Source organism: Bos indicus, chromosome 1 (assembly GCF_029378745.1).
Source record: "Bos indicus isolate NIAB-ARS_2022 breed Sahiwal x Tharparkar chromosome 1, NIAB-ARS_B.indTharparkar_mat_pri_1.0, whole genome shotgun sequence".
Classification (NCBI taxonomy): domain Eukaryota; kingdom Metazoa; phylum Chordata; class Mammalia; order Artiodactyla; family Bovidae; genus Bos; species Bos indicus.
In genome coordinates this window covers 140648574-140663441 of record NC_091760.1, presented here as the reverse complement: position 1 = coordinate 140663441, position 14868 = coordinate 140648574, and the positions used below count along the sequence as shown (strand labels likewise).

The following is a 14868-nucleotide window of genomic DNA, read 5'->3' as shown; positions in this document are numbered from 1 at the left end:
CCAGGTTGCCTACCCTCTCTGAGGACTGTTTTTTTTCCCAGGTAGGAATAGCACCATGAATCTCAGAGATGCCCTTGTGGCTCTCATATGCTACAACCGCCCAGAGAGAGAGAGGCATTTTTTTAAAGCACAGATTTGTTTAAAGTACCACCCCTAGAGATTCTGACTGCACGGATGTGAAAGTGCAGTTGTCAGAAATCTTTGAGTTGTTTCCGATGTGCCCGCAAATATGGGGACCGCAGAAGTCACCCTTATAAAATTCCCAGCAGGGCACCCAGCGAGCAGATGCTGCTCCGAAACCTGAGTTCACCTTGCTTCTGGCTTTTCTTCACCCACCACCTTGACTTCTGCCCAAACCCAGCATCTGCTCTTCTCCCCAAAGCTGAGCCCCGTGGTCCACACCATGGAGATTCCCCTTCCCTCTGAGTTTAGGGTTGTTGGGTTGTTGTTGTTCAGTTGCTCAGTTGTGTCTGACTCTTTGTGACCCCAAGGACTGCAGCATGGCAGGCTTCCCTGTCCTTCCCCATCTCCCAGTTTGCTCAGACTCATGTCCATTGAGTCGGTGATGCCATCCAACCATCTCATCCTCTGCCGCCCTCTTCTCCTTCTCCTGCCCAGTGGCAGACCCAGAGAGCAATGCAGAAGGATCCCACAGAGACTGTTCTCTGTGTACAGCTTCCATCAAGGGCCCTATTCTGAGGTTTCAGTCTTGTCTACACCCCAGAAATACAGTTCCTCCCCTTTGACCCCCTTGGACCCCAGAGGCAGCAACTCCCCACTCTTACAGGTGCTGGGAACCTCAGCATCTCCTACAGGTCCCTTTAGCCAAGCCCACATCTCAGTAAACAGACACCTTACACACCATCTTTGTATGACTTACAAAATCTCCTTGATGCTACTTGGGAGTCTAGAAACCACCCTCCGCTTCCTCCACTGGGCAAGACCTGTAATCAATCCTCACAAGCATTTCATTGTTCAACCTGCTCTCCCTGCTCATGTCCTTACCCCAAATCACCCATCCATACTTGCGTCCTCCAGCTCCATCTCTAGGCATGCCTTTCTGCTTGTGACATATTCCTCCTAAGAAGTATCTTTATTTTGCCTATCATATGTTCTTGCTAGTTTTATTTGTATTTCAATTTGCAGTTCCATCCTCAAGTGTCAGGATTTCCCTGGGGTCTGTTTTTAATGCTCAGTGTGGTATTCTCAAGCACACTTTGTTTATAACCCACGACCAGTCCGTGTGCACTTTGGCATCTGAGATCAGAAGTGGCATTTTTGGCCCCTTTCTCAGCTCTTCTCCTGGGTAGCCACACCCTGTTTGTGTTCTTCTTTTGATGTCATATCACTTGCTAGATTGTGTTTGGGAATTTCACTAGACATTGCTCTTCTTCATTCAGTTACTTTAAAATCCTTCAGGATAACGCATGTCTTTCTCTTTCTCATCCTCTTGATCTTTGCCTGAAAAGCCCACCCTGTAGTGTTTTGAACCATAGTCTAAGAGTTATGATCACTGACATCATCTTTTTCTTTCAAAGTCTAATCATTGCAAGAAAGAAGTTAAAAATACATCCTCTTCTCCAAGGACCATGCACTTCCTGCCTGAGACCCCCACCTTGGTGACTCCCCAGGGGCTATTCCCATGACTTCCCTGGCAGGAAAAGGAGAAGGGCAGTCACTATATCCCTGCAAGCTCTCAGCCATCTCCTAGACACACCTCAGGGAGTATGGCACGTTTCCATGGCTATGCCAGTTCCAGAAGGCTCCATAATGGCCTGGGAAGAGCCGTCAAACCCTACAGGTGTCAGCTTCCTCCTGGGGCTGGTTAGCAACTGCCTCTGCATCATGCAGTGCCTGGAGTTCCTCCCTGTCATCCTAATTATCTTCTCCAGAAGGCCTGACTTTCTTTTTGTGGGACAAGGCTCCTACTTATACATCATTCTGTTGGCATGAACTTCCTTCCCATCACTTGTCCTCTATTGAATCCCATTCTTCTGTTCTTCTATAATTTGTTATTTTGCAGCATATTCTCTTTTTAAATTAATTTTCATTGGAGTATAATTGCTTTACAATGTCATGTTCGTTTCTGCTATACAGCAAAGTGAATCAGTTGTTCAGTCGCCAAGCCATGTCTGACTCTTCACAACTCCATGGACTGCAGCACACCAGGCTTCCCTATTCCTCACATTCTCCCAGAGTTTACTCAAGTTCATGTCATTGACTCGGTAGTGCCATCCAACCATCTTATCCTCAGTCACCCTCTTCTGCCTTCAATCTTTCCCATCTTTGGGGTCCTTTCCAATGAGCCAGCTCTTCTCATCAGAGTATTGGAGCTTCAGCTTCAGCATCAGTTCTTCCTAAGAGTACTGAGGGTCGATTTCCTTTAGGATTGACTGGTTTGATCTCCTTGCAGTCCAAGGGACTCTCAAGAGTCTTCTCCAGCACCACAGTTTGAAAGTATCGATTCTTCAGCGCTCTGCCTTCCTTACTGTCCAGCTCGCACACCCGTGCATGTCTACTGGGAGCCTTGAATATGTGGACCTCTGTTGGCAAAGTGATTGCTTTTTTACACACTGTCTAGGTTTGTCATTGGATTTCTTTCCATACAGGTCACCATAGAGCACTGAGTAGAGTTCCCTGTGCTATACAGTAGGTTCTCGTTAGTTATCTATTTTATACAAGGCATCAATAGTGTGTCTTCTCTTTCTCTGTCATGCCCTTCTCCCTTCAATCAGTTGGACTCAAAAGGTACTGCTGCTTTCAGGAAATACCAGTAGCTAGTTTCTATATACTCCATTCCCTGTAAGAGCCCTCAGAGGAAGACTTGAAGCCACATATTCTTCCTACAAGTCCAGGAAATCTCTTGCACTTGCAATGATCTTTGGTCAGAGCAGCCCTTGGAACTGCCATGGCCATCATTCATGTGGAAAAGGGTGTGGGGTCATTCCCAGGACCCAGAGGTCTATTTGCCATATATTTCTTCATCTAGGAAATATGCATTTATTATTTGCCAAGCTCTGTGTGAGCACTGGGCCCACAGCATTAAACATGGCCAGCATGGTCTGTGCCCCCACAGGGCTTAGAATTCAGCAGGAAACTCAGACCCTAGGTGCAATTCTTATAAGTCTGATGAGCTCAGCAGAGCAAATGCAAGAGCATCCTGGGATGGGCAGGGTGGCGTGAGAGTATGCATGCATTCTCTCTGCCACCATCTCGGGGGCATCTTGGTACTTCCACAACCACAATCATCTGTTGACCCCTCTTAATCCCAATCAGCACCTGCTCAAACTCTTTCTGAAATAAGAACTATTCATCGATGTGCTCATCATTGGTTGAAGCCCAAAAGCCAGCAGGTGCACACCATCATGGATTCAATGACAACTCTTTGCAGAAGGCATGCCCTGTCCTTAAAATTAGCTGTGGTTGAAAATAATTCCTACAGTAAAGGGTTGGAGACAACAATGATTTCAAAACTTAAAACTGAGAAGTACACTTTATGACCAGTGCTTATGAGGGAGACTGAGATTAGTTTTTTAGTATTTCATTTTTACCACCCTCCTTTTTGGAGAACAAGGGGTCTGATACGGCTAAAGGCTTTGCTGGTTTTCAAATACCTTTAAGAACTAGGGATTTTTTTCTTTTGGGTGGAGAGCTGCTCAAACCATACTTTTTTTTTTTTTTTTAATCATCTTGTACCATGAGTGTTTGGAAGTAGCTGTTTTTCACTTTATTGGCATAAGCTTCCCCCGCTTCTGTTCTCCTCTGTGATTTCTGCCAAGGAGTCTGTTGTGTTGCCTCGGACAAAACTCCCTGAAACAAGCTGCCTGCAGCCCTGTACCCCACAATGTGGGTGTTGAATGTTTAGTTTTGCATCCCCTCTGATGGCTAGCCCACCAGAATAGTGGCAGCATTGCACTGAGAATTCACTTTGAGTTGTAACTTTTTTTCTTTCTTAAAAAAATTCCTACTTGTGAACTTTCAACAGCAGAGGGAAAAAACTCATGTCTCTATCTCTTCTTTTTTGAAAAACAAAACCCAAAAGACTCCTGGGATTCTGCTCAGAGAACCAAAGACGTTTCCCCTCAGCTGAACTCGGCCACCATCATTGACATCCACCCTTCCTCCACCTACAGCATCCGCATGTACGCCAAGAACCGGATTGGCAAGAGTGAGCCTAGCAACGAGCTGTCCATCACCGCGGATGAGGCAGGTATGTCTGATGGGCAGGGGGCCTCAGGGAGCAGGCTGACGGGGCTCAGATGGTTAATGCAAAGTCACAGCCGTGATGAACACTCTCTGGAGCTCCACGCCCATCAAAAACACAGACAGCACTCTCTACCTACTTTGAAGGCACTGTTCTTCAAACAGGACTCAGGTCAAGGTTCTCACACCCAAGACTTAAAAGAAGACATATGAGGCTAATGATCTGGTGAGATTTAAAGAACCATGCTGTTCTTACAGCCCTTTTGTCTGGATGCGTGGAATCCAGGTTGACAGGAGAGCTGAGAGCCTGTCTTGCCCAAGTCCCTGTGCAGTCAGGGGAGGAAGGATCACTTAACTAGAAAACAGCTAGAATATTCTCTGTTTGGGAACTGGGAGAAGGCAGTACAGATAATTTTATTGACTGGAAACAACGATATTTCCATCATCAATGGTACTGCTGATTTTTCCTATGACAAAGTATTTCATGTTATGTTGAAAATGTCGAAGACTGAGATAGGCATTTTGAAGACAAAACAGCGCACACGATCCTACCACCTAGAGTTATTGATGGATACATGGATATCACACACTAAATTATTCATCACACATGCATGCATGTACACTCACCCACACAGACACAGACACACAGCCTTTGATACAGAAGTTTGCTCGTGGTCACCTGTGGTGGCAATAATCTGGTTGCAGAGGACTTAGGCAATTGGGCAGTGGACGCCACCTGCCAGCCGGCCTCTTACAGAAGAGAAGGAAGCGAGCTGCCCTAGGGCTTCTCTGCAGAAGGGAAGGGAAAGAACCACAGCCTGGCTCATCTTGGGCGGGGGAGGAGGGGTGTGGGGGGGGCGAAAGAGTATCCAGGCCCAAACCTAGATTTTCTTTTCCTGCCCACACTCAAAACTGATCAGCCACCCCCAACTGCTGCAGGGAAAGTGGAAGCTTGGGCAGACCTTTGTTCTCCGTCTCCAAGATTAAGGAGATCATAGCCAAATGATGAAGCTTCCACAAGAGGTCGCTGCATCTTCCAACTGCAGTTGTTCTTGACTCTGTTCCTTCTCTGTTTTGTCGTCATTGTTTAGTCGCTAAGTACTGTGTGACTCTTTGAGACTCCATGGACTATAGCCTGCCAGCCTCCTCTGTCTAGGGGGTTTCCCAGGCAAGAATACTTGAGTGGGTTGCCATTTCTTTCTCTAGGGGATCTTCCCAACCCAGGGATCAAAGCAGTGTCTCCTGCATTGCAAACGGGTTCTTTACCACTGAGCCACCAGTGAAGGCTCACTTCTCTGTTACCCTCACTAATTGCACTTTGAATAGACATCATTCATCTATATCTCTTAAAGACTTCCTAAAATTTGTAATCCTGCCATCCACCATTTCTTGTATGTCCGTTATTTTCTTTAATTGAAGTACAGTTGATGTATAATGTTGTGCTGATTTCAAGTGAACAACAAATTGATTCAGTTACATATAGGCATATATACATATATATTCATTTCCATTATAGTTTATGACAAGATATTGAGAATATTTCCTATGCTATATAGTAGGTCTTTATTGTTTGGCTATTTTACACATAGTAGTATGTATCTGTGAACCCCAAACTCATAATTTACCTCCCCTCCTCTCTTCCTTTTTGTAACTGTAAGTTTTTTTCTATGTCTTTGAGCTTGTTTCTGTTGGTAAATAAGTTAATCTGTATCATGTTTAGATTCCACATATAAGCAATATCTGTCTCTGTCTGACTTACTTCACTTGGTATAATAATCTCTGGGTCCATCCATGGTGCTGTAAATGGCATTATTTTGTTCCTTTTTATGGCTGAATAATATCCCATTTGTGTATGCAACACCTCTTCTTTATCCATTCCTCTGTTGATGGACATTTCGGTTGCTTCCATGTCTTGGCTATTGTAAATAGTGCTGCTATGGTCACTGGGGTGCGTGTATCTTTTCAAATTAGAGTTTTAATCTTTTCCAGATATATTTCCAGGAGTGAGGAGGATTCTGGATCATATGGCAACTCTATTCTTTAGTTTTGTAAGCGACAACCCTACCGCTTTCCATAGTGTCTGCATCAACTTACATTCCCACCAGCAGTGTAGGAGGGTTCTCTTTACTCCACACCCTCTCCAACATTTATTATTTGTAGACATCTTGAGGCCATTCTGACTGGTATGAAGTAACATCTCATTGTAGCTTTGATTTGCATTTCTCTTCAAGTTTTCATTATCATAAACACTACTATGATGAGCATGATATGATATATCCTGTGATATATCTTTTGCCATTTCCAACAATATGTTTTGTGTTAAATTCCAAGAAGTAGGATTGCTGGATGAAAGCAAATGCCAAAATCTAACTCCTTTGTTATGCACAGTCAACATTGTCCTCAAGGAAACAGGTTAACATTTATTGTTTTTCCTGAACTGCACCTATATATTCATTTTTCAACTCTGGAATACATCAGTTCTTGAAACATCATTTTCAAGGGTGGGAGACAGGATAGCTTTGTGCTTTAGTCTGAGGGCGAGCCACTTCTAATGCTTGGAAACTCTCTCTGTGTGATTTCTCATCTGCAAGATTCACTTAATGATGTCTTTCTACTCCTCACCACAAACATGTTGGGTAATTGAAAAAAACCCTAATTTCTGAAAGTACTTTGCATGGTTCTAAAATAAGTAGGAAATGAGTGTTAATAAGCTCCTACAAAAATAGAATCTTATTTAAATATTGATGTAAACAACACACTCACTTCCTGGAATTTCATCATGCTGGGGATTTAGGGAGAATAAGTCACCCCCAAAATGAAAGCTTTGGATCAGGGCTGAGCCTTCTCCTTCCTTTGAGCCACTTTTCTGACTCTGCCCACCTCCACGGCCTTCTCAAGGCAGGGATGGTTTCCAATGGTGCATTTTGCACCTTTTTCCCCATCGCCATGACCGATGCAGGTGATGTGGCTTTTTTTCTGCCGTCTCCTCTGTGATCTCCCTGTAGCTGGCCGTTGCCATGGCAGTGCTTCTCTCTCTCCAGCCAAGGAGGTCAGATGAACAGCTACTCCTGGTCACTGGTCACGTGTGTGCAGCCCACTCAGGCATCTCTGCAGACAGATGGACACAGAGCCCCACCCCCTGCTTTGGCTCCTGAGCTGACAGTTGGGGTTTCACCAGGCAGCCCCACAACTCATCATTCTCTCTTCAAACTAGCTAAGGGAGAATGTGAGGGAAGGTCAGGCATGAGCAAAGAAAAGCTGCAAACCAGAACTTGCCTTGTCTTGCTGCATAGGTTTGCATGACTGAAATCAGAGAGCCATTTTCTTATGTGTGACTCATGTAGAAAGGAGGGCATTCTCCTAACCAAAGCCCCCTCTCCAGCTCTGCTTGGGGTGATAGAGCTTGTCCCTGCCACCTCCGGGAGGATCCCCAAAGGCACCTCTTTCGGAAGCCGCAGCCATCTTGAGAGAATCTTTTCCAGCCCTACAGCCGTCTTTCCCTAAAGAAATGAGTTCATCACTTAAGCAGTGAGAATCCCCAGATGGAAGCTTCTAGAAGCCATAGACCCACTCATTTTTTATGGTGATGCAGTGCCCAAGGGGTTCCCAGGTGGCGCTAGTGGTAAAGAATCTGCCTGTCAATCCAAGAGACACAGGTTAGACACCAGAGATGCAGGTTCGATTCTTGCATGGGGAAGATCTCCTGGAGGAGGGCATGGCAACCCACTCTAGTTTCCTTGCCTGGAGAATCCCATGGACAGAGGAGCTTGGCGGGCTCCAGTTCATAGGGTCACAAAGAGTCAGACACAACTGAATCAACTTAGCATGCATGCAAGTGCCCAAGTCTAGGGCACCCAAGGCTGCCTCTCACCGCCCACTTGCTGAGGAAAGGAGCCCGTAAGGTGTAGGCCCAGGTCTCCCCTACCCCATTACTACCTTGAAACTACACCAGGCTTCTCATGGCCCGAGCAGTGATGACCCTCCCTTTCTGCCACCGCCTCCTCATGTGAGCTGCTCCTGCCCGCGTCTGGAGCCCCCTGAGGTCTATGCCTCCTCTTCTGTCCTCTCCCTTGAAAAGCAGGTCAAGTGTCATGCTCTAGTGCAGTGCCTCCCCTCTGCTGTCAAATTACTTTCTTCTCCACGTAGCTGTCTCCTGGCTTCATCCAGAGGCTTGGGTCTTATTTGCTTATGGGGCTGGGCTGAGTCACCGGTGAGAGGCACTCCTGAACTTCTATCTCTGGTTCTTCATTGGAGAATTTGCCAAGGGTCTACCATGTGCCAGGTCCAAAATTGGGCAGAGACCAGGGTGTAAAAATGGGCAAAGGAGGACTGAGACACGATGACAGAGTCTACAACAACATGCTCATCTCTGACAGAAGGAGCCTGGGGAATTCCCTGGCATCAAGAGGTTAGGAAAGGATACTCATTTCCAGGGCACAGGTTCAATCCCTGGCAGAGGAACTAAGATCCTTCAAGCTGCCTGGTATGGCCAAAAAAAAAGAGTAGCCTGGGTGAGCAGAAAGAACATTCTTTGCTGGGCATAGGAGACCAAGACAGAATTTAGTTAGAACCAAATAAATTGAAGAACAGTTGATACCTAAATGGGGAGAGGATGAATTCATTTAGTGACTATCAAATAAATAGCTTACTCCTTTAAATTATTATTCATTCAGCATGTATTATGTGCCACGTGCTGTTCTGGGCGTCCAAGACAACAGTGAACAAATCAGCTTGTCCTGCCTTTGTGGGAAGGAGCAAAAACAGACGTCCAGACCGGAGATGACCGGGGGCCACCATGGGTTTGACAGGAAGGGCCTGCCCACCTTGTATTTTCAGCCAAACGGAATTAGTGGGCTTCCTAGGTGGCGCTAGTGGTAAAGAATTATCATTTTTCACAGAAATTTGCACTTGTCATGGGCTTTACCTGTGGCTCAGCAGTAAAGAATCCTCCTGCAATGCAGGAGATACCAGCAACACAGGTTCGATCCCTGGGTTGGGAAGACCCCTTGGAAAAGGAATTGGCAATCCGCTCTGGTATTTTTGCCTGAGAAATCCCATGGACAAAGGAGCCTGGAGGGCTACAGTCCATGGAGTCACAAGTCAGACAGGACTAAGCATGCAGGCAGGACATAGTCTTGCCTAGAATAAACATTAGGAACTGTAAATATAGTCCTCATTTATTACTCTTTTACAAATTGAATAGTTTCAGTTTCTATTTAAAAAATGCAGCAACTATATATTTCGGAAAATCACATTCATCAGTAATTCTTACCTCTAGCCTGCTCTTCCTGTAGGAATAAGGTAAATATTCTGGTTTAAAAAAACAGAATAAAAAATTATCCTTTCTAGTTTTAGTGCAATTTCAATTCAAGACTGTTAAATAAATTCTTAAATGTTAAATGTCAACACAATTTTCAAATTTAGTTAAAGCAGTGGATACCTAATGGTTAGTCTTCAATCATGTCAGCATTGGGAATTCAGTCTGCCTTGGATTCTAATTTTATGAAATTGTCCTTTTGCAATGAGATGAGGATCCATGAAAAAAAAAATTACAGCTTAGGCATTGTAAGGAAAGCACTAAAATTCTGGAAGCAGACTAATTTTTGTATCATTTTTTAAAATTGTATTTTATTGAAGCATAGTTGATTTATTTGTTGTTTAGTCACTCAGTCTTGTTTGACTCTTTTGTGACCGCATGGACTGTAGGCCACCAGGCTCCTCTGTCTGTGGGATTTCCAAGGCAAGAATACTGGAGTGGGTTGCCATTTTCTTCTCCAGCATCATTTTTTATGTCATTTTTACAGTGCTTGTCTTAGAATGTTTTAGAAACTTAAAGTAGAAAATTCAGCACCCAAACAAAAGCTCTTCCTAATTATATTGGGCAAAGCTCTAATGTGTGTAAAATTCTTTCAGTCTCTGCCTTTAACATAGATCCTATGACTGTATTTTAAGAGAGGAGAGATCTGAATCCTTTCACGTCAGAGACTAAGCAGACTAATAAATAAATTACTAACAAACCACAGAAGTCTTGATAGACTAAGCCAAAAAAGCTTTGTATTCTTATAAACTGTCAGGTCTCTGGGACTTCAGGCTTCCTGGTTGATGCAAGTGGTAAAGAACCTGGCTGCCAATGCAGGAGACGTGAAAGAGATGGAGGTTTGGTCCCTGGGTCAGGAAGACCCCATGGAGGAGGAAATGGCCACCCACTCCAGTATTCTTTCCTGGAGAATCCCATGGGCAGAGGAGCCTGGCAAGAGACCGAGCATACATACACACACACGCGAAACTTCCCTGGTGGTCCAGTGGTTAAGACTCCATGCTTCCAAAGCAGGATGTGGGTTCCATCCCCAGTTGGGGAAGTAAGATCCCACATGCTATGTTATGGAACCAAAAAAAACAAAACAAAACAAAACAATGTCAGGTCTGTCCTGGATACAGGGATTATCCCATGTCCCCAGACCACTTCACAAGGGAACTTCTTAAAATGCAAGACCAGACTGAAAAAGCAAAATGCCCCATGTTCACACTTAATGTTTTCTGATAGAATCAAGAGCATTTTTAAACACTCTCCTAGTGACTTTGTTTTTGATTATGAATATATCTCAACAAGAAAATGACAGCTGACTATTGCCAGCCAACCCCTTGAAAAGGCTACAACGAAGGACAAAGAATCCGGAATGGGAGGTACTCTGCACCGCCTCCGATTCCTAACCAGCAGGCTCCTTGTTCAGTCTGACTTTGCACAATTAAATTAAAATAATCAAGCCTCAGTGTAGCCATCAGACCTCAAAATAATTTTTTTCAAGGATTTTTATGCATGCACCACGTACTTCTCGCTGATCACAGAACTTCTCCATGTTTAAGAGAAATCTCTTCGATGTGCTTTCATTGCATCTGATGTGGACATATTCCTGCAGAAAGGGCTGGTTTTCTTTACTACTAGTGCAACATGGGAAGCCCCTCACCCTGAGTATAGAAATTAGCTTCAGCATTAGCATTGTCTTTGCACTGAAGAATCAATAAATCCAAGAGGCTGCAGGACCCCCAGAAAACTCACTGTCCCCGTGACCTGCTAGGGAGAGAGAGGAGTGCTCTGGGTTTCAGCATCCACACAGCGCTGCACTGATCAAAGCAAGGACTCACTCTAGACTTGGTTCCTAAGACCACACAGCTTTGATTGAGTCTGTTAGGAAAAGAGGGAAAGACTGATATGCAGATGCACGCCCGAGCCTGCTGTGACAGGTTCCCAAGCTGGAGGAGTGCTCGTAGGCCCAGGCAGGAAACTGGTGGAGGGAAAAGGCGGCTCCGACCTGCCCGGGGGGGCAGTCGTGTTTAGGTTTCCCCTGCGAAGGTGGACGTGGCTGGGACGCGGGGTGCAGGGAAGTGGGGGTGCATGGAAACTGCAGAGGAAGGCAGGACACAGATGTGCAAAGTTAATGTGAGGGACGAAAAGTCTGAAGCTCTGAAGGCTGCCACGTCCTCTTTAAAGAGGTAAAGTGAAGACCAGAACTAATGTGTAGGAACAGAATGGAAAGCTGGTGCCAGGCATCGTTGCTGGGCTGGAGGGGGTGGTTCAGGGACAGAGGCTGTGTCCCCAGTGAGGTCAGAGACCTGGTGAGTAGATTCCTGGGAGAGCTTCCGAGCAGAAGGCAGCAGCCTGCAGGCCCAACTGTCTACCGGCTTCTTGTAAATGTTTCCAGCTGCTGAGTAGACACCTCCGGACGATAGCCCCTCTTCTCTTCACATATATATTCCTAACATGCAATGAAGCATCTTTCCTGGAAAACTGGCTTCCTTTCTTCGCCCCCTTGGGTTAACATTCTCCCCCATTCCTGCCATCTCCGACTGTGGAATGAAAGTGAAAAAGAAAGTGTTAGTCGTTCAGTAGTGTCCGACTCTTTTTGCAACCCCATGGATTGTAGCCCACCAGGCTCCTCTGTCCATGGAACTTCCCAAGCAAGAATACTGGAGTGGGTTGCTATTTCCTTCTCCCAGTGATTGAACCTGCATTCAGTTGAATTGAACTCCTGAGTCTCCTGCATTGCAGGCAGATTCTTTACTGTCTGAACCACCAGGGAACTTAGTAACAATCCCAGCACCCACTTCTTCCCACCTGTTGCCACTGTTTATCCCCAGTTCCCCCAGTGGCATTTCTCCTGTATGCACCAGTGGTCTCATAAAGCCTCAGTTGAGACAGGGTGTGACGGTTCCATTGCACATTATCCTCATCAGTGAAATTGCCCCTACTGGTGGGTCAGTGCTCTCAGGCACCGGGTACACCCTTTTCCACAGGCTACTGCAACAGTCCAAGCCTCTATTGCGTTCCTGGCACCCACCACTCTTCCCCTGACTTTGTACCTTATGATTTTGGTGAGAAGAGAGACAATCGGATTTGAACCTACTTTCTTCAAGGAGCAAGTATAGCTGGGTGTTCACTCACCCTGCTTCCCTGCCCACTGGGTTCTCCTCCTCTCATCCCAGAGGTGCTTGCCTTATGCCCCCCTCTCTCCAACACCTCCCCTCTTGCTCTGTCCTCTTGCTAATCTCTTGGGACCTTGTTCTTTCAAGTATACCTTTCCTTTTTGCGATTTGAATTTCTCCTTTGATGTGCTCCATAAAAACACTCAGTGAGAATAATCATTGTTACTCCTTGTATGTTCTAAGCATCATAACCCAGACATACATTCTATCATCCCATTATATGGAGAAGGAAACCGAGGTGCAGAAAAATTGTCACCTGCAAAACACCTCCAAGTTACTAAGCAAGGGAGCCAGAATTTGAACTCAGGCAGAAAGATTCCAGTGCCCATCAACTTAGCGGCTGCATTGTGACATCACTCAAAACTTCTTTCTCGGTTAAATGGAAAACACGTTTCTGCTAAATTGACTTTATTCTTTCCCCTTCCTCTTCTTTCCAAACCTTCAGTCTTGTTTCTGGTCCCTATTTTTGATTTCTCATCTCCCAGTGCTCCTCACTTTTCTGCAAACTGGCATCTCCACATCCACAGAAATGGCCCATTCACAGCTCAGCAGTGGTTGTAAAGCTATCTTCCCAACAATATGTGGTCACCCAGTGGGGTCTCTCCCTGCTGACCCCTGGGTTCCCTTTTGCTTCCACTTCTCTGAAGACACTTGAGTATGTGCTGTGTTATAATCTCAGCTTCCGTGTGCTCAGCCCATTGTTCTGATCAGACTGCAAACTCCTGCTGGACAAGGCCGTCTCCTCTAAGCTTTGCACTGTGTATGTAATGCAGGGTAGATTCCTAGTACAGAGTGATCGACTGTGCATGGCAGGCGATTGGCACCCCTATAACCACTGGATATAAGTTGGTGTGGATTGCATGCTTTTTTTTTTTTCTTTCACTCCAATCTGCCCTCTGTGGCTACTGCCCCAGGTTAGTAAGTTTTCTCTTGGAAAGAGTGGAGAACTAAAACCATCAAAGAGAATCAGAGGCAGAAGAATCCTTTTTCTCCCTCCCCAGGTAGTTTGAGTCTCCTGAGGTGCTCCAATGCACATCACTAAACAGAGTCTCCAAAAGAACCAGAGGGATCTTCGTAGCCACTATAGACTTTGATCAAAGAAATGTTTCACCACTTTCTGTTTTACTAGTGTGTTAACTTATGGTTTATTCATCAAGTTGTCAAAGACAAGGTGAGAAAGAATACAAAGATGTGTGTCAAAATTCACTTTTTCTAGAAGTGAGTGAGCACAGGGTGAATGTTGTGCACAGTGATTCAGCAAAATTGATTTTCCCACGAAAGCTGCTGTGGCGCTTCTTCTGGCCCTGAGTCCTGTTACATGGGTTTCAGTCCACACTGGAACCCATCTCTAACTGACCTGTGGGTTTTGGTCTTTCCAGCTCCTGACGGCCCACCTCAGGAAGTCCACCTGGAGCCCATCTCTTCCCAGAGCATCAGGGTCACCTGGAAGGTAAACCCAGCGAGCACACATCCTCCTGGCACTTTCTCCATGGGGGTGGGGTGGGGAGCCTTCATTCACATTAAGTATTATGAGGCCAAGGCATGCACACTTTTTTAACTTTTATTTTATACTGGAGTATGGTTGATTTCCTGGGCTTCCCCGGTGGCTCAGCAGTAAAGAATCCACTTGCGATGTAGAAGACATGGGTTCGATCCCTGGATTGGAAAGATCCCCTGGAGGAGGGTATGGCAACCCACTCCAGTATTCTTGCCTGGAGAATCCCATGGACAGAGGAGCCTGGTGGGCTACAGTCCATGGGGTCACAAAGAGTCAGACATGCCTGAAGCAATGAGCAGGCACACGTAGTTCATTTATAATGTTGTGTTCATTTCCGGTGTACAGCAAGTGATTCACTCACATGTAGGAAACTTTTGTTTTGCAAAGTTAGACTAGATACCTTTTTTACTAAAATCCAATCTTTGTATTTATGGCAGATTCTGTATCTACAGATTGTAGTTGTTAGACCATGTTTTCAGTCTCTGAATCATGATTGGATCCTGAGTGCTGGTCTTCATGCAAATCGAAAACAGGCATGACCACACTCATGAAATTCATCCCTGTGGAAACATTTCCTAATTCCTCTTCCTAAAGGCCAAATCATGGACTGTGTGGTAGACAGTTTGCCAGGTGGCAAAGAGGAGAGCAGTCCTGGTTGTGCCCCTAGCTGGCAGTGGCCTTGAGCA

At 45.5% G+C, this 14868-nt stretch overlaps 1 protein-coding gene across 1 annotated transcript in view; it reads left to right on the top strand.

The window, feature by feature from the left end:
- DSCAM (DS cell adhesion molecule) overlaps positions 1–14868 on the top strand; it is an 857668-nt gene that overhangs the window by 707807 nt on the left and 134993 nt on the right. Inside the window, exons 15-16 of the mRNA XM_070795162.1 lie at positions 4043–4210; positions 14064–14134. Of these exons, the coding sequence (XP_070651263.1) occupies positions 4043–4210; positions 14064–14134 (239 nt within the window). The remainder of the gene's footprint in view (positions 1–4042; positions 4211–14063; positions 14135–14868) is intronic.